This window comes from Fusarium keratoplasticum, chromosome 1, assembly GCF_025433545.1.
Source record: "Fusarium keratoplasticum isolate Fu6.1 chromosome 1, whole genome shotgun sequence".
Taxonomy (NCBI): domain Eukaryota; kingdom Fungi; phylum Ascomycota; class Sordariomycetes; order Hypocreales; family Nectriaceae; genus Fusarium; species Fusarium keratoplasticum.
Genome location: NC_070529.1, coordinates 84556 through 103782, shown reverse-complemented (window position 1 = coordinate 103782; position 19227 = coordinate 84556). Strand labels below are relative to the sequence as shown.

The window sequence follows — 19227 nt, the reverse complement described above, 5'->3', positions numbered from 1 at the left end:
CAGAATTTATGCAGTCGGATTAATTTCATAACCCCGCCGCTTTATCTTTGGGCCCCCGCCTACGAAACCACTTTCGATTGGCCCGGTTCCCCATTCCTGAGGAAAGGACACCTCGGTGCCACCCTACACTCAGCCGACAAGAATGGAGCATTTCTCATCAATGGGCCGTTGGAAGCAAGCCACTGTACGTCTACCAGGCAACAAACCTACGTTGGTGTAACTATAGGAATGCATGCCTTCACATAATTTGTAAGCTTCCCGTGCTTACTCTCCGCCTGTTCCTATAAGGAGCTTCTTTGATAATTTGTAAACTGATTAGTGAGCGGAAAAAGTTTTCTGGCTGGCGGGTTCTTTTGAAGTTGCCATTGACGATAATGATAAGAGTGATTTCTCTTAAGAAGTGTCATTCGCATTAATAAGAAAAGGGAGTATAGGTTATCGAGATCCAAAGGTTACGTAGTGAAAGGTTTTTTAGATAAGACGAAGACTCCTCTGTCAAATTGCCGCGTTAGCTAGGCAAATAGAGACCCCGTTGAATAGGATTGCTCTCCCGTCACATGTCACCGCCCCCTTCAAACATGCCGTCGTCGAAGCTAATCACTCGGTCCATGTCGGCAAATTGTGCATCAAACAGCATCTGTGATATCATCCCTAGCTCCCCGCCGCTGCCCGAGCCGCCGCTATACGGCTCAGTGGAATGGCCTAGAGAAATAGCATTGGAGGAAATGTTGACCGGCGTGTACTGAGACCCCAGCTCTGTAGCGCTATAAGTAGTCCGCAACTGTGGACTTGGAACATTTGGAGCCCCATTCCGCAACCATTGGCGCCTATCCAGGCCTCGAGATGGGGTCTGTTGAGGTTCCTTTGAATGCTTTACTTCGGTCGTATATGCTGGAATGCTGATCGCGAATGATTCATCCTGGGTGCACTGAGCATGTAGCTGAATAAGGGTTGCGGAATACTTGGAAGCCAAATTGTCTTGAGGACTAACAAGTCCCGCCCATCGTTTTGACATGGCCTCTAGGCTCTGGATCAATAGCCAGAACTCGGGCGACAGGCTATCGATCGAGCTATAACGCCAGTATAGAAGGAGGACTCTGGCAGCAATATACACGCAAAAGGCGAATTGATTATTGAGAGGCCCCATCTCGGCCAAGTTGTTGAGGTAATGATCCGTGATAGTCGCAATCTCGACCGCAGCCGCCTGGCATGTATCGACGCTGCAGAGACTCGGCAACCTGGTTCGGAAAGGCCAATTCAGCGGAGGAAAGGCGATAGGCTGGTGAAGGAGAATCATGGATGCGTTGTGTGTGACATGGGCCAGGGTCAGATTCGGATCCATCCTCGACGGTTGCTGCGTAATGTTGACCTTCCACTTCCTCGGGAGCAGCATCTTCCAGTGCACCAAGCGGACATCGAGCTCCTTGAACCGTGTCAGCCAGCTGCTCAGGTCCTTCTGGTCTTTGGTGTTAACCCTCTGCTGGAGGAAATAGCTCGTAACTCTGCTCAAAGACTCTGTGGCCTCGATGCAGTAGGCAAAGGCGCCCACGGTTGTCATGTCGACGGCAGATGCTGCTCCTGGTGATGTTCCTGCCTCAGATGGGGTGCGACCCTCATCGTCTGCACCAGCCTGCGGTGGGATGGGATGCGCTGGGAGGAACGCGATGGGGTTTCCGATGCGTCCGGCAGATTTATCCCAGATGCCAAAGTAAGGGGTAGAAACGGGATCTTCCTTTCTCCAGGTTATTCCATCGCATGGCAGACGACGATTGACATCGTCAGAGGTGAGACTAGTGTTCCAACCCGTTGTCACAGAGCAGAAGCGGTCCAAGTTGAAGACGCACCAAAACACCCTCCTTCGCTCTTCAGCCTCGGTCCAACCCTGTGGGGAAGGCAAGGAGATATAGGGCTGCGAAAAGGAGGATCGATCAACTTCATCGTCCTCGATTGTCAATTGCAGGTACTCAACGATTCGGGTCAAGGCGCCGACGAGGGACCATGCTTGGGATGCTTCACCATTGCCGATCTGGGGCGAGGTCAGTATGTCGAGTGGAGCAGCTAAGGAATGCGCACTTGCATCGTTGAAGCAGATAATAATAAGTGCTTGCAGGTTCTCAACTGACATGCTCTTTGTAGCTTTGGCCACAATCCAGTCCCTGAAGTCTTCTTGGTCCCCGGCGAATGTCATTGCCATATCCGCGACGACCTTGCTCGAGACATATCGTGATGCGACGAGAACCATTGCCTGCAGGACCAGATGCAAAGTGTCTTTCCCTGTATCATCTTGGATTCGTCTGCGAAATCGAGCCTCATGAATCATCGGGATCCATGGATGTATGTGGGTGAAGTAGGCACTGATGATCTGTTCCAAGACGCTATTATCGGGTAGAGACGGGGCATTGTGTCTATCAACATGTTGATGTCCAACATCACTGCTGATTCGACGTCGCTTGCGAGAGACATCGCTACCTTCCGGCACCGACGGGGACTTTGGTGATTGCCCGCTGAGCTTGCATATCTCTTGAGCGAGGGACAACAGAATGCTGTGGCCAGTTGCGGTCTGTCCCTGATGAGAACTTGTGTCACCGCCAGAATCCGCTTCAGATTGCAGGTTGTTGAGAGCTTCCTGTTGCCTCGAGACAGACCGTTCCAATACGTCTAGTCCTATCTGTTAGCTTAAGTTAGTGATCCCGTGCATCACGCAATATTTACCAAGCCTTCTGTGTAGGTTCTCGATTGCCCCGGTCTTCATCCCGGGCTTGGCACGCTTCGACTCGTAAACACATTCATACCCTGGGCGCGTCAGACACCGTGAGACCCGGAAAGAGGCCGATGACCTACCTGTTTTGCGACAGTTCTCGCAGGTTGGAGCCTCCCTCGAGCATCGAAGCTTGCGTTTCCGGCAGCAGTTGCAGGCGAGGCTCGTATCCGGGCCTCCTCCGGTGTGCTCGTCAGTGCGAGTGGAGGCGTTTGGCCCGTCATTATCCATTGGTCTTTCGTAAGATAAGCGGATATCCACGTGGTTCAAGGTCAGTGAACGTTTGTCATGTTGTTTCGGAGGAACGATAAAGGACTTGAGGGGGCACCGGGTCCATTTATCCGTCGTCCGCTTGAATTGCCCCGAGGTGCCGAACCCCCGCAACCCTCTTCGCTCTCAATAGTAACTCGGACAGAGATAGTCCGAGCCCCGAATGACTTCATGCGTGCTTCATGATTATTTTTGATGAATCCTTTGCCACCTTAGAGCGATAAACTCATTCTTTGCTACTCTTCCAAGTATCCTTCTCGGCTTCCCCACATTGTACTGCCATGACCGGGCTTGTTGGCTTCACTGATAACCCATTCCGGGAGCGTTCCGACCTTGTTCGAGCTGCCATCGCCCTCATACATCCGCTTGGGCCATACAGATCTCCAGCTAGAGCCCGTGTCAAGTTGTTTCCTTCTACAGCTCCGGCTTTCGACGATGTTGCCGCCCAACTCGAGGGGTTCGCCCGCCCCCTGTGGGCTATTCAAGGCCTTGTAGAAAACGAATCCGATGATGGAGGCCCCGGCATCGGTGAGGCTCACAGCTGGATTCAGGGTATCCAAGCTGGTGTAGATCCTTCTAGCTCTGAGTATTGGGGTGATGTCGGGCCTTCTGACCAACGCATGGTTGAGATGGAGTCGATTGCGTTTGCGCTGCTGATCATTCCAGAGGCCATGATGCGTCTTTTGGGACGAGAGTCGAAGCTCAACCTCACAAAATGGTTGCAGCAAATCAACAATCATTCTATGCCGCGTAACAACTGGCGGTGGTTTCGAGTTTTCGTCAATCTAGCGCTGGTCGAGACCCTTGGAGTACCAAGACACGAGGTGACGCACATGGTGGATGAAGACTTTGCATTGCTTGATGAATTCTACCTCGGCCAAGGCTGGTCCTCTGATGGCGTCTGGGGGGACGAGAGAAAACAAGCAGATTACTATTCCGGAAGTTTCGCCATCCAGTTTGCGCAATTGCTCTACATTCGGTTTGCTAAAAGGGATGAAGAAAGGGTCCAGAGATATCGACAACAAGCAGCCGAGTTTGCTTCCCAATATTGGAGGTACTTTGATGTCAATGGTATTCAACCCTCCCGTTGCTATCTTCCTAAGCTTGATCTGAATATCTGACCTGAGACAAGGCGCCGCTATACCATTTGGCCGGAGTTTGACCTACCGATTCGCATTCGGAGCTTTCTGGGCAGCCCTCGCTCTCGTCGACGTCCAGCTCCCTAGTCCCGTGGGAAGCCTAGGTTCCATCAAGGGCATGCTTATGCGGCACCTACGATGGTGGTCAAAGAAGCCAGAGATTTTCAATTCTGATGGTACCATGACCATTGGGTATACTTATCCCAATATGTATTTGTGCGAGGACTACAACTCAAGACAGTCCGTGTATTGGTGTTTGAAGAGTTTCATCGTTCTTGGCTTGCCTGAAGGCCACCCTTTCTGGACCTGCGAAGAGGAGCCCCATCCCATGGCAAAGTTGAGTCTGAGCAAACAGCCTCAAGTTGGGCATCCAAACACTCTTCAGGCTATCTGGCCTGCTCATCACATTCTCTGCAATTCTCGTGAACACCACTACCTCCTATCATCAGGACAAATGACGACCAGGAAATTCAAGGCCAGAGAAGCCAAGTACGGCAAGCTCGCCTACTCCTCCGCATTCGGATTCAGTGTGCCCTCAGGCCCAGAACTACACCAACTGGCGCCAGACAGTACACTTTCCATCAGCTTGGATGATGGAGAGACGTGGAAAGTTCGGTGGCAGCCCTTCGATGTCAGACTTCAAACTGCTTTCGTTCGCTCTCATGGAGACTTACACAAGGTCCCTGCAATATCCAGTGTCTGGAAGCCCTTCAAACAACTCGGCGTGGAGATTGAGACCATTCTTGTCCCGTTGACTCCGCACTTTCCGGGGTGGCATATTCGGTCGCACAAAGTAACGGGCCTCGATTGCTTGAGCACTGTTCCTTGTTCAGAGGGAATCCAACTGGTTGATGCCTCTTTCGCATTATCTGCCCTGTCCGCCACCGGGTATCATGTACCCAAAGATGCCCCTGGCGACGTGACGAATGGCTGCTTTTCCGACTCATCGAGCATTCTGATGATGTCCCATGCTGGATCCAGCGGCGCTGTGCACATCACACCCGATGTAGCTGCCATTGGACCTGCGGTTGAAACCAAGCAAAAAGGCGAATCGTTGCTGATCGAAGCCGACCCGAACACCAACTTGATCACACAGAGGACTTTCATTCCCTCCGTTAGATACAACGTCAGGTCTGCTACGCTGAATGACCCGGAAACAGCGACAGAATCAATAATCTTCGCAACTGGTGTGTTTGGGGTATCAAGTCATAGCGTGGATCGCGGCGAGATGAAGAAGATGTGGGAGAAGCGGCCTACTGTTCAACTCAACATAGGCACTGGGAGCGGCAATACTATCCAGATTTCATAGTTTAGGCTTCATGTTAGCATGACGAATTGTCGGTAGGTGAGTTGGGGCTTGCCAACTAGGCTGAATCTAGTCCGCCGAGAGCCTTTATACACAAGTTTATCTATACGTAACTTCATAGTGATCATGTATTTGGGGCATTGCCTGGATTTTGAAACAAAAGTTTGATACGTGGAGTGCCATGCCACCCAGAGTGTACGAGTCTTAGGCTTGGCTGTCGACGAACTCACAACGACAGCTTCGTCCTCGAGGGGCTTGCTAATGGAACCGACATCCGCCGCCTGGGCAGTTCTATCAAGACTAACGCGGTCACCTATGATGCGATTGTTGGTTGATGCTGAGTTGATGCGTGGAGATGGGGGTAGTTGAGATAAATATTTATATATTACCTATGTACAAAGAGCCCTTCTTTCTTCTGGGCGACTCGAACTTCGTCTCACTACATACATATACACGCATTGCTCTAGTTGCAAGCACTGATCCGTCTCTGAACCTTCGTAAAGACGTCCTCCCTCCAGCCCAGGAAACCGACATGGGTAGCAGCTGGTCTAACAACCGGTTGCGCAACCACTGTAACAAGAGAAGCCGCCACCGCCTGCTTAGTGGTGACATACCCCAAGCTCCGCAGATGAAGAATGCGAAAGAAGTTATGAGCGAGGACGGAAGCGGCGTTCAAGGCATGTCTCTCTGGAAGAAAAGAAGAACATCGTCTTTTGGAGTGGAAGCATGACTCCCAGAGAGCTGGGAGCTAGGATTCCCAAATACCGCAGAGAAACTCAGCTCGGAGCTGGAAAGAATGCGATACACCGCCCAGAGATGGACAAGCGCGGTTGTTGCCGCTCCACCCGCGTAAACCAGTTTGAGAGTCGACTGTGTGGCCTTGGCTTGCTTGCTCGGTCTCTCACTGGCTTGGCTCTGTTTCATCTTGAGCCCGCTCACTGCCGCCGTGGTTTTCTGCCTACGGAAGACAGTCGAAAGCCCTGCAACAAGGACACCAACATAAATGGGGAACGGCTGCCATAAGGCGACAAACTTCTGCCAGCTATCCTTGTTCTCGAATGGCCACAACATGAGGGCAGTAGGGAGGATGTAGCCAAAGCCTAGGCCAGGAATCGCAGCGTCAGCAACTTCCTTGGGAACTGGATAACCAATAACTGTGCCCAAGGGCCCCCTGAAAGCGTGCTCGAGTACAGAGATCAAATGATACAGTGGCGAGATCTGACCAACGCCCAGTAACTGATACACGGTCCCAAATAGAGTTGGCCTGGTTAATAGCGAGGTTAGCTGGTTGTTCATCGTCATTTATACAGGCCTGGTGGCACAAGGAGCTAGTTCTTAGGCCTCCTGAATACTTGATTCGTGACTTACAGGGAGGTTTGGAGTCCTTTGGCACCAGGTCGATAAGCTTCCATGGTCCAGTCGAGGGTGGTTGACAACAGTAGGGGGGTGAAAGACACCAATTGGACCAGTCTGGCCTTGTTGTGTCCTGCGAGAGGAACACCGAAGACAGAGACGAGAACCGTCAGAATCTTGTCCACCGATCCTATGCCAGTGTAGTGATCTCTTAGGGGAGCGCCCTCAATTGTGGTAGGAACTTGCAAGGACAGCAATAGTTTCTTGGATAGTTGATACAATATTCCCTGCGTCATCACTCCAAGGCCAGTTAAAAGCCAGGTCGGGCGCAGAGGCTTCATGGGAAGCTCATCGTCATATGGGACTGCGTGTTGTCGCTTCACGACTGAAAGACCGTCCAGTCGGCTGGCACCGACATACTTTTGCCCTGAGACATGAAAGGCGGCGTCGCCATTGATGAAGAGAGGTAGTATCCGCGCCACTACCCTCCACAGAGGCGTCGCCAAGGCATGCCTCTGCTGGTACTCGTGAGCATCTGCGACGAGCCATGACACGCGATCATGACGGTCATTTTGCGCAGCGCTAAAGGCAGCGTTTATCTCCGAGTCGCTCCAGTTCAGATTCCTCTTGGAATGCAAATGATTCACCAGAGCAGCAGCCGTTTCAATGGCAGCATTGCCTCCGTGTCCAGTCAACGGATGGAACTTAACGGTGACGATGGTTAGAACAATACAACGTGAGCGTTGGAATTAGGCGTCCTACCTTGTGGGCCGCGTCGCCAATCGTCATGATGCGGCCAAAGTGCCACTGCTGAAATACATGCTCGTGGAGTGGAGTTAGTGCAGAGCTTGTCCTGGCTTCATAGATGTGGCCAAATTGAACAGTCATCGTGACTTGATCAAGTGCGTGCTCTTCCGCAAGCCGAGCTTCATCATCTTTGGTGTATCTCGGGCTGTCATTGCCGTAAAGCAGAACAGGCAACTTGACAAAGAGGAACTAGTAGACCCTTCCACCCGGCCCCGTGAGGACTAGATAGGAAAAGTTGTGATTGTGCACATAGTGTATCCCTCCTAGGAGCGCTTCAATAGGACGCGAGATGCCAAACATGCATCGATAATGGCAGGGTACCGCTGGATGAAAGAAATGTTGGTCAGCGAAACAGTCGTACTGGGCAGTCAGTTATACCTTTCGACTTCACCCTCACGAATCCCACTATAGTGCTTGATTAGCGACCCATCCGGGTTGCGAAGGTATGAATCTCGCATAGGCCTGTCGATCAACGATATGACTTGATCCGCACATCCCAACTGGTCAAGAATTCTCAGCCCATTCGACAAAAGGCCAATACTCGCGCCAACATGTGGTGCGATCTCATCGTATGCTTCCAACACAATGTAGTCCACGCCAAACTTCTCGAGCATATTGGCGAGGGTGAGGCCGGCGACACTGCCGCCCACGATAAGGACGGCCTGCTGAGGTTTGTTCATGGTAGATTGTAATAATGATGGGGAAAGAGCCAATTTGGATGGAAGTGTGTGTAAGTTGACTACTTCAGAGCCGGGAAATGGCCCCCTTTTGTAATGTGCGCTCCATTAGTTTGATACTCCTTGGTTCAACTTGTTTTCAAGGCTTGACCCTGTTTGAAGGCTCGATCACGGACTCGGGGTATTCGCATAATCCGGGCTCTGTCTTGCCCTCAGATGAGCTCCCTATACGGAAAGAATGTCACATCAATGCATGAAGGTACCGTGTATCAACACAGACCTGCAGCAAGCCCCACTACTGAGATCGAGCTTTCTCAGTGATAACGAAACTCCGAGAAAACCAAATCACCGCTACCACTGACCAAGAGTGTCTTGCTTCTCGGGAATAGCATTACGTGTGACCTATAAGGACTAGGTATACTGAGAGACGTTTCAGCATCTCATGTGCCGCGACATACGGGCTCGTGCGCATCGGAGAGATCATTTGGCAGTCAATAAGAGGACTCCCATGCCCGTCCTAATCCCTATCTTACTTAGATCCAGCCCCTCCGTTGTCGGAGTTTCCGACACCGCGTGTTTAACTGCCTCGATATCTGACATGACTCGAGATTCAACCAGTTGGATCTTTAAAGTGGCTATTAGCTTGCAGCGATACAATCTCTATGTCAGTAATCTTGAGCGAATTCGGTAAATTATGTCGTTTACTTACAATACTACATTTGCCTAGTTCTAAGGCTGAGGAAAAGCTTGCTTCTTGGTTAATATCCTCTTGTACCGGGTCCAAAGCCTGTCCATGCCTCTTCTGTCAGCGACTGATCGCCCATGTTCCGTCGGTTGAGCTACCTGAACTTCAGTGCAATCAGTCTCTGCTTTGTACCCGTCCATAGAAGCTGTTGACTCTTCTTTGATCCACTAATATGGCGAGTCCGGCAGCAAAAGTTGCGCTTTGTGTATTTGTGGGTGGTGTGGCTCTCCACTTGTCCATCGGTACAAAATGGGAACTGTGACTCCCCTCAGAAGTTGCTGTAACATGAAGGTTACCCGTGAATTTTATTATAGGCCAAAGCAGGTGGGAAATCAAGTACCGTGCATTTGAGCCATTTTGATCGGGTCCAGCGTACGCAAAACGCACCTCATGCATCTCAAGGGGATACAGTATCGACTCAACACGTCTAGACCGGACAATGGGTCTGAGTGCCCTTGTCAAAGCTCTCTTATTAGCCATACTAGCTAGATTCTATCGTTAGAGACCATAACTATAGGATGGCCAATCGGGCATTGTAGAAGAGAGGCTAGCAGCCCGAATGTATTGAGTCGATACGGTATCTGATGCAAAACGTGGGACGGGCCGTCCCTATACTGACCGCCAGTTGATTTGGTATTTAGTTACGTATCGAATACCAACTTTGCTTTCAATGTGATTCAGGGGGCAGTGTAGGTATCACGAGCAAGACCCTGGCCCATGAATCATATCGCCGGTCCCATGCCAGTTGCAATTTGACAATTAAATGAATAGATGAAGGCGATGTGAGGACATACCAAATATAGAGTTTCTTAGTGCGGAACACGATGAAAATTCCCGCACACATGCTGATGTGGCCTCGGGATAACACGTCACCCATTCGTCCAAATGACGGCTGGCTTGAGCATCGGGTGAATACACACTGCAGTAGGTAAGAACTTCCGGGATAATGCTTGAATAGTCGCAGTCTTGCAAGAGATTCCCACCTCTCAGCATCTGCCGAACTTCCCCACCTGGCCTTCAGCCGTGACATGCTGCATTTCTCTGCGGAGTTGTTGCCGCTGACAGCATTACAACACTTTTCATTCGTCGCTCGCTCGCTCGCTCGCTCGCCGGCTCCTTCGGAGCTACTTATTGGCATCGCCGTTGGCGGAGATCTGACGGGCCCTATGGTCCCGGCCCATGAATATGCTTCGTTACGGGGCTTCAATCCAATACCGCCGGCAATAATGCAAGGTGAATGATTACCCGACGCCATCGGCCCATGTTGAAGCGTCAGAACCACCAATACTCAATCAAAATCTAGCTATCCTATCTGTCGATCGGCTCCTGATCACTCTTGATCACACCTCGTACCTTTCTCCCCAGTCGCACTGTTTGTAAAGTTCGTCTCTGTTACAACTGCCTTTGCAGCAGTAAAACAGGCGTTAAGACGTCTATGGGGGTTGACGGGATTATCGTACCATGTGTTTGGAGCTGACTTGGATGGGTTTATGGCTGGAATCATCAAGGTTAGTTGGGATCCCGTGATCCGACGGTTGGCCGCCGCCTGTGATTGTTGATTAGCGAGCCTAGTGAGATTACAGGTGCAAGAATTATCCTCGGGAAAGAGATCTGAATCGTGGCACTCGATAAACCATATGTTTTGAGCCCCGGCATCTTGGGCTAATAATATCTTCTTCTTGAGTTTGGTGTCGCTTGGTGTGTATACTTGGTCCATGAGATAATTTCAGTCTGAAGCGTCTTGAGATATGAGTTTTGTTGGCACGCCAAGACGCCAATGACGCTCGCTCAGAGTAGAAGTTGACCGTCACTTTTGCTTGTTGCGAACCAATGTCTCGACAAGCGGTAGGAGTTGAGGTAATTGGGACTTTGCTGTTTTGATGAGAACCACCCTAATGCAAGCTTAAGAGGCTGTATTGCAAACCTGGTGCCAATGAGAGAATTGTCTCGTGTTTTCTAGATGATTCTGTAAAGGTTGGACTATCATTTATTCCATCCGCTTGACCCGAGGTGTCTTGTCAGCAAGGTGGAACCCTCCGAGTCTCCACCCTTCCCAGAGTGGCTGTCAGGCTGACATCAAACAGCCGTTCACCACTGCGAGGCATGCTCACTTAAGGGCGTAGTGTATGATTGGGGTACAGGTTCTAAGGCTGCAGGAGGATTGGCTATTAAAAAGGGTAAGATTGCGGGGGTGGCTGATCCCGCTTGATAGACTCTCAAAGCAGGCCAATCACGAGTGAAATGGACTCATCACAGCATGCCCGGAGTCTGTTCCGTGTCAACAATTCCGATTTCTCGGATTTGATCTGGAATTACCGGATCTTGTAGTTCTATAGATGCTCCCGAGATCTCCACTTTGGTGGAAACATCACAACAACATCGCCGCATGATCTCCAACCTCCGAAGCCATGACCACCTTTCGCTCCAATACAATCGAACAGCTTCGCTCGGCCCTGGCTCATGTCACGATCAGCCATGCAGTTCTCTTTAGCATCTCCGTTCTATTGCTCCACCTCGTCAGCAACAAGTATCTACCTCGACTTCGCCATGTACCAGGTCCCTTCCTGGCAGGCTTCACCAGACTCTGGAAACTCAACTGCGTCGCCCACGGCCAATTGGAAAAGGTGCAGATGCAACTGCACGCTCGATACGGACCGGTTGTGCGAATCAGCCCCAACGAGGTGCTGATATCTGATCCTTCTGCTATCAAAACCATCTACGGCCACTCCTCAAACTTCCGCAAGACTAAGTTCTACATCCCGTTCGGCACCAAGGATAACGATGATCTGTTTACCGACCCGAATGTTGCGCGTCATGCCCACCACCGCCGGGAGATTGCTTCTGCATACAGCATGACTTCTCTAGTCGAGTTGGAGCCCATGGTGGATAAGTGTGTGGAAACCATGTGCGATCAGTTTCGGGGCCTAGCTGGCCAGGGCAAGCCTCTTGATATTGCAAAGTGGCTGCAGTTCTATGCCTTTGATGTCAGTGAACAACGAATCCCATGAGTAGTGCTCCATCTAACTCCAACGCCAGGTCATTGGGCAAATCACCTTCTCGAGGCCTTTCGGGTTCATGCAAGAGGGCAAAGACGTTCAAGGCTGCATCTCAAAACTCGAACGCTATCTCATCCACGGCGCACTCTTTACAGTCATGCCCGAGTTCTGGCCGCTCTACTACCTTGTCAACACGCTGCTGTCAAAAGTCGGCCTTGCATACCCTCCCGGGATAGGTGTCTTCAACGAATTTGTGGGCAGTCAAATCCAGGACCGACTGGAGCGTGGCGCCCAAGGCCAGGTTGACTTCGTCTCCAGGCTGCAAAAGATGGGACGTGACGAGTCCACCATCTGGCGCAGCTGCTTTGCCAACGTCGCTGCTGGAAGTGATACGACGGCCATCAGCCTGCGGGCCATTATTTACTTCCTTCTCAAGAATCCGCGGGCATATCATCGGCTTCAAGATGAGGTCGACACGTTCAGCGCTGAGGGGAAAGTCAGCGATCCGGTGACGTTTGGCGAAGCCTGTAAAATGCCATATCTTCAGGCAGTAGGCTTCTTCAATTTTACTGCATCAAGTCTTTTGTGACTAATGTCTTGCAGGTTATGAAGGAGGCCATGAGAGTGCACCCATCAGTCCAATGGAGTCTCCCTCGCTACGTTCCAGATTCGGGCCTCCAAATCGGCTCGGTCGATATCCCAGCGGGGACCGAGGTCGGCATTAATCCATACGTGATTCACCGGAACACGTCGATCTTCGGGGACGACGCCGAGGTCTTCAGACCGGAGCGGTGGCTGGAGAATGAGGAGAAGGCCAAGGAGATGGATCGGCACATGGTCCAATTCGGCACCGGGTCACGTGTCTGTCTGGGAAAGAATATCTCGTTGATGGAGATGTCAAAGCTGCTCCCCGAGATTTTGAGGCATTTTGACTTTGAGCTTGTTCATCCCGAGGAGCCATGGAGCGTATCCAACTTTTGGTTTGCGAAGCAGGGCGACATGGACTGCATGGTGGCAGCAAGAAAGTCAAGTAGGGTCTAGTAGTTGCTTAATCGTAGAGGTTAAGGTTATTGCAAAGATCTATCGGGCATTGTTGATCCCGAGATTGAGTAGTGCCCGATTGCATAGTAGCATCGGCCACAAGTGGCAGCGTTTTCCGACTGGCTTCTTAGAAATTTGAGAAGGATGCTGTGGGTAGCTATCACATCACAAGATGGCGATTGGATACCCGAAATCAATCGACTAGACCAATGAACGAATGATAGAGAAGAACAAGAGACTTAAAAGGTGGTGATAAGCCCCATGAGGGGAACAACTCTCACAGACTCAGGCCGCAAACCCAGACGTAGCTTGAAACCTAGCCAAGTCGTATCATTGGGCACTCGGCTAGCTCCTGACTGCGCAGCAGCTCACCATTCAGACCTGGGGAACAAAAGCAGCAAAACTTTTTACAGACAAGTGCAGAGAAGGTCCTGTCGGTTAGTTCGGGCCGTGCCAAGACCCATGGGCGGTCCGTCCACCCAGGATCGTCAAAGTTCCGGAAACAACCTGTTACTCAAACCCAGTTCGAAACGGTCAGCGTCGCGTCAGAATTCAGTCGCGATTGGCCGCGCAGAGTAGCGTTTCGTTTGACTTCAGCCCTCACAGCTTCCGTAGCCAATGTCGATAACCTCATCCATTGTGGCGAAGCACAAATGCACCCTCACACATGAGGGGAGGGCGCTTCGACGGTGGAGGGACGCTGCCTCATGGGGTTGGATCCTGAGGCTGGGGAGCTTGGCGATGGCTTCAGGTGTCTTGGTGCGGTGAGCTCGTGTCTAAAGAGGTTGTGGTTGCGATGTCGATGGACTATAAATCATGGGCTGTTTCTCGGTGAATTATCCAGCTCATCATCATCAGCCTTAGCTTTCTTTCCAGTCTCTTACCAAGCTACTCTTCTTCCCTGCCGGACAGGTCTTCATTTACCAATCCTTTGATCTTATTTTACAAACTTCTACACCACCACAATCAAAATCAACATGCCTTCCGTCAAGACCGCCATCACCTGGACTCTCCTCGCCCTGGCTCAGCTCACCACCGGGCACAGCGTCATCACCAATGCAGTTGGTGACTCCGGCGGCTCGGGTATGGCCCTGGGCGTCGACAACACTACGCCCCGTGACGGCACGCGCCGCCGGCCCTTCCAGCAGGATGCCACCCGTTTCCGCGGTGACTCGGCCGAGACCGTCGGCGAGACTCTTGGCGGGGGTGACAACGATGTCGAGACCGGTACCTCAGCCATCCTAGCTGAGACTAATGATGATCTGCCGCAGGTCACGCAGGGCGGCGAACTCACCATGACGCTGCACCAGGTCAACAGCGACGGCGCTGGGCCTTATACTTGTATGATCAACGATGATGGCACTGGCCAGAGCTGGGCCGACATCACCGTCACGCAGAACGTTGAAGGCAACGAGCGTGGCCGCAACCGTGATGGCGAGGCCTCGGATTTTCCCCTCGTCGCGGCTATACCCGCTGATCAGGAGTGCACTGGCACCGTTGCCGGCCAGAACAATGTTTGTCTTGTCCGCTGCCAGAACCCTGCTCGCGCTGGTCCTTTTGGTGGTGTTGTTCCTGTTCAGATGGCGGGTGGTAACGCTGGAGGTGCGAACAACGCCACTGATGATGCCGCCAGCAATGGTGCTGCCAACAACAACGCCGGTAACGATAGTGCCGCCACAAATGATAATGCTGCCGTCAACAACGGTGCAGCCAACAACAATGCTGCCGCTAATGATGACGCCTCAGCCAACAATGGTGCGGTTCAGAATAACGCTGCAGTTAGCAACGGTGCTTCAGCCAACGATGATGATGAAGATGAGGAGGAAGATGAGGAGGATGACAACGGTTCTTTCAACAACAACAACAAAGCCAGGGCTATTCGATTTTCCGCCTGATAGCTAAATGTATTCGAGATCTCGTGCTGGGTGTTGGAATCAGGGGAAGGGTGGCGCCTGGAGATGACGATGATGGTGGATAGAGGCTTGGGACATGATGGATTGTTGGCGGAAAGATTCTTAGACGGGTATTAAGAGATAGGGAGAAACGCTGAAGCAAGATATAGCTACCCTAGCTAGTCATCACGACCCGTTATCCCTTGAGACACAGATACTATCTCATATACCATAACGCTCACTAGCAGGGGTGCTCTAGCGATCTATAATAAGCGAGATCTTCCTCCGTATTAAAGGACGCCGCGTAGTGCATATAGAACATCCAGAGAGATGTTTCGGTTCTATATACATATAGTGGCTAAATCACACCCTCCCAAAGCTCAAGTTCCCTCTTGAGAGGGTCACCAATCACTCGCGACTCGGAGTCGAAATGCATCGTGGTCCTCCGCGAAGCGTCATATTTTGGCCAGTTGGGGTCTCCCGTCGACGCAAACGCTACCCAAGCTCTATGCATCTCATTGGCGAGTGCTTGAGGCGGACTCGGTCCAAGAAGAGCCTCGGTTCCCAGCCCGAGCGTGTCGAAGACAAAAGCCATCTCAACAGCATGCGCAGCGCCGAGCCGACCTTCCATCTGTGGTGAGGGCCATGCGAACTCGTACATGTAAGTAGAGGCCCGGGAGACTTTTGAATGAGCATCAGCGAAACGAACGGCTGGAATCCTCCAGTACCAGTCTGTCTGGACCGCTGAAAACAACTCGCCAGCACTGGCTCCTGGATACCATGAACGATATGTGTTGAGACCTTCAGGTGACACACCATACACGCCAGTCATCATCGGCAATACTTCTTCAGTGATGCGGTCGATAGAACCGTCAGACACAAAGAAAATCCGAGTCTCATCGGTATTAGACCCAACCATAAGATCAACGCCAGCCGCATCTCCCGCAGTCACAGCATCTAGCGGGTGCTTCGGAAGAATATCCCCATCCACCACAGGCGCCCACGGAAGATAGCTGAGGGCAACCTCGCCCCAAAAGGCAGGATTGGGCTGTGACTGAAGTTCCTCTCGCAGGTTCGCCTGCGCCTCCAGAATATTATCAGACGGTGTTGCAGCGACAGCCTCCCCTGTGGCCTCGATTCCCAGGATCTCCGCAAATCGACGCCCGATGCGCTCTGCTACGGCGGCTGAGTTGACCTTTGGACTGTTCCCGCTTTGGATTATGGCACGGCGGAAAAGGCCTTTTGCCCGCGGGACTGCCAACAGAGTAGCGACGCTCATCCCGCCTGCTGACTGCCCAAAGATGGTGACTTTGTCTGGGTCGCCGCCAAAACTGGCTATGTTCTTCTGTACCCAGTCGAGAGCGGCAATCTGGTCGAGCAGACCGAGGTTGGAGACCCCATCGCTAGGCAGGTAGAGGAAACCTTCGACACCAACTCGGTAACTGATAGTGACGCACACAACACCGTCTCGAGCGAACCTACTACCATCATAAGGCGCTGCACCGCCTGTGGCATGGAACTCGAACATGCCACCTGGGATCCAAACCATGACTGGTAGCCTAGCCGCCTCCAGATTAGGCGTCCAGACGTTGAGCGTCAGACAGTCCTCGCCTGAATCGACCAACTCTGCTAGAGCTTCAGCGATACCGGGAGGATAGGCAGTCTGAGGTGATTTTGGCCCGAAGGCTAGCGCATCACGTACGCCTTGCCATGGCTGTGGTGGCTGCGGAGGACGAAGGTGATTAGACGCAAAAGGCGGTGCTGCGAATGGCACGCCTTTGAAGATGTGGATGCCGTTGGTAGTCTTACCCTGGATGTAGCCTGAATGTGTTTTGACAACTGGGTTAGACGTCTGGCTATCGACATGATCTTTGGTGGAAGGGTGATTGGCCATGGCTGAGATGTTGATAGCCCGGTGGAGGCTGGTTTAGCTTAGGTGCGATAGTAGATAAGGAAAGATCCAAGGTTTATTATTATTAGGCACAATATTGCGATCATAAAAAGAAGACGAGACAGCATCTCCTGGAATGGTGAGGAGGGCAACGGATCATATAGAAGCCTGATGAGTGCCGCAAGTACGCCAGTGGCTTAGTGCAGAAGAGACTACCTACCGACTTACGGTTAAGCTCCCTGTGGCAGAGGTATCCTTTATCACATGTTGCCAAGCTGCGAAATATGGCGTTGTCTCGTATGACGATGTAGGAGTTGAGGGTCGATGTGGCGTTCGCTTGTGGCATGATGGCAACCCCATTTACAGTGCGAGGGTGACGACAGAGGCCAACCCCGAAAGTGTCCCAACGTTGCTGCCTGGAAATGACATGCTGATTTGCCCTCATGGCCTTAAAGCCATCTGCGTGTTCTGATGTGGGCTGGTACAAAACAATCTCTTGGAAACACAGCAGCGATCCAGCTATGGGCCACCTTCGCTGATTGTGTGCCGAGGATAATGTACCTGCGGTTATTTACAGCCAGTATGCTTTAATCTCGAGGTCTTATTTGTTTTAGAAAGTGTGGTGGGAAACTTGCCAAACACTAAGAGATAGACAGGTAAGTTATGTGGACTCCCTTTGACTGGGAAGATCCTCTTCATGCTCCTCAGTCAAAGGGCGAGGTCGTGACCATCCGTACTGGAGGAGTCACCGCCACTCGCGTCGGGTCTGTGGCGGACGGGCCCTGGCATCGCAGGCTGCAATGATGACGGCACTTGCGATATCGTGTATTCGGCTCCATTGGGTGACGAGACCATGGTTCTGCTGGAAGGGTCAGCCGAGGTCCCAGCGACAAAGTCAGGCAAGAAGTACCATTTCAAGGCGGGAGACATCCTCGCTCACCCCAAATAACCCCAAGTACCTCGACCTCAAGCGGCACGTCCATGGGCCGTTCTTAAAGAAGTTCTAGGCCATCTGGGACGCCCCCCTTGAGCACCAAGGGCGATGAGCTCTTCGTCAGCCACATCGACGACAACCCCAAGGACTTGGCGCCATTTACATGGAATAAACCAGGAAAAGGCTTTCAGACGGCGGGTAAGCTGACACTAGTCCGCAGCGCCGGCTCTACGGGTATGAATTCCGACGGTCAATTGCGTACAAGCAGCTCTCTTATCAACGGCGCTTCATATAATATAACAATGAGATAGATATAAAGCTCATAACCTGCCCTGTAAACATTCTACAGTTTGGCCAATACGCCGTTCGAATTGAGATATGCCACATGTCCGCCAGTGATATCCTTGATTTTGCGGCATCTAGGGCATTGTTGTCAGCTGCGACACAAGGTTTCGGCATGATCTTACAGCGAGGCCCCAGATGGGAATTCTGCCAACAAAGACATGAGAGGCCCCTAGAGCAAGAGCCTTGAAGATATCGGTGCCACGGCGGATGCTACCAGCCACAGTGATTAGAATCTTGCCGTTGGCCGCAATGGCGCATTCACGCAACACGTCAAGCGTGGCGGGAACGCCGTCCAGCTGCCGGCCGCCATGGTTAGAAATAACAATGCCATCTAGGCCATGCCTGATAGCCAAGACCACATAATCAGCCGATGCGACGCCTTTTACCCAGATCTCCATCTTGGTGTGCTTTCGCAGCCAAGGGATAGTAGAGTTCCAGTCGATGGAGGGATCGTAGTCGTGCGATCTTCTGGCTCAGTTAACCCGTCGAGGGCCGGGCCTCAACTATAATAAAGAACACATTGTCAACACCTGTCTTCTTTGCGTTCCCCGAGACCAAGGTCAGTCCATCCCGCCGATACCTGATTCTCGCATGCCGCAATCTAATCAAACTTACAGAATCGCTCCTTGGAGGAAATTAGTGAGATTTTCGACAGGAACCCTGCAGAAGAGAATGTGAAGCGCCTGGAAGAAAGTACTGTTGAGTGCATCGAGGATAAGATCAAGAGGAAAGAGTAAATAGAAAAGTACTAGGGAAGTTGCTAATAGCATCCCATTGTCAAAGGCTAGCGAGGGTATCTCATCATGGTTAAGATTAATCTCACCGGTTACTTTCTACCGTTAACTTGGAAACATGTTCGGATTGTTTTCACTTGAGAAAGGAGAATAGAACATGGATTGATCATGTTCTACTTACGTCAATAGTAAAAGAATACTATTCGACCTAGACTGTTTGAAAGTAAGCCATAGTAAGAAATAGAAATTTGCGTTATATAACTTCTAAAACTAATAGGCATTCTTTCTCTTTCTCCATCGTGGCTGAGAAATGGGCTTGACCCTCTCCATGGCAGAACG

General features: G+C 51.5%; 6 protein-coding genes and 1 pseudogene across 7 annotated transcripts, besides 1 other annotated feature; 3 read left to right on the top strand and 4 right to left on the bottom strand.

Annotated features, from left to right (window-relative positions):
• Positions 1-553: 553 nt before the first annotated feature.
• NCS57_00002300 (Zn(2)-C6 fungal-type domain-containing protein) lies at positions 554-2989 on the bottom strand (the record flags this gene model as incomplete). The annotated part of the gene is made up of 4 exons (XM_053050116.1): positions 554-2026; positions 2078-2658; positions 2713-2793; positions 2842-2989. The coding sequence occupies 4 exons, from the start codon at positions 2987-2989 to the stop codon at positions 554-556; spliced, it is 2283 nt and encodes a 760-aa protein (XP_052918631.1).
• A 320-nt stretch (positions 2990-3309) lies between these two features.
• On the top strand, positions 3310-5476 carry NCS57_00002200 (uncharacterized protein; the record flags this gene model as incomplete). Its single annotated transcript, XM_053050115.1, has 2 exons — positions 3310-4099; positions 4161-5476. The coding sequence occupies 2 exons, from the start codon at positions 3310-3312 to the stop codon at positions 5474-5476; spliced, it is 2106 nt and encodes a 701-aa protein (XP_052918630.1).
• Positions 5477-6145: 669 nt separating this feature from the next.
• On the bottom strand, positions 6146-8313 carry NCS57_00002100 (FAD-binding-3 domain-containing protein; the record flags this gene model as incomplete). Its single annotated transcript, XM_053050114.1, has 4 exons — positions 6146-6737; positions 6842-7530; positions 7589-7679; positions 8012-8313. 4 exons carry the CDS (start codon positions 8311-8313, stop codon positions 6146-6148), a joined length of 1674 nt encoding a protein of 557 aa, XP_052918629.1.
• Positions 8314-11463: 3150 nt separating this feature from the next.
• Positions 11464-13092, top strand: NCS57_00002000 (uncharacterized protein; the record flags this gene model as incomplete). The annotated part of the gene is made up of 3 exons (XM_053050113.1): positions 11464-12039; positions 12092-12601; positions 12655-13092. 3 exons carry the CDS (start codon positions 11464-11466, stop codon positions 13090-13092), a joined length of 1524 nt encoding a protein of 507 aa, XP_052918628.1.
• A 977-nt stretch (positions 13093-14069) lies between these two features.
• NCS57_00001900 (uncharacterized protein) lies at positions 14070-14987 on the top strand (the record flags this gene model as incomplete). The annotated part of the gene is made up of 1 exon (XM_053050112.1): positions 14070-14987. One exon carries the CDS (start codon positions 14070-14072, stop codon positions 14985-14987), a length of 918 nt encoding a protein of 305 aa, XP_052918627.1.
• Positions 14988-15342: 355 nt separating this feature from the next.
• NCS57_00001800 (Carboxylic ester hydrolase) lies at positions 15343-16878 on the bottom strand (the record flags this gene model as incomplete). The annotated part of the gene is made up of 1 exon (XM_053050111.1): positions 15343-16878. One exon carries the CDS (start codon positions 16876-16878, stop codon positions 15343-15345), a length of 1536 nt encoding a protein of 511 aa, XP_052918626.1.
• A 1251-nt stretch (positions 16879-18129) lies between these two features.
• NCS57_00001700 lies at positions 18130-18621 on the bottom strand (annotated as a pseudogene). The gene is made up of 2 exons: positions 18277-18621; positions 18130-18228 (listed from the first exon to the last, which is right to left on the bottom strand).
• Positions 18130-18621: a sequence feature.
• Positions 18622-19227: the final 606 nt, after the last annotated feature.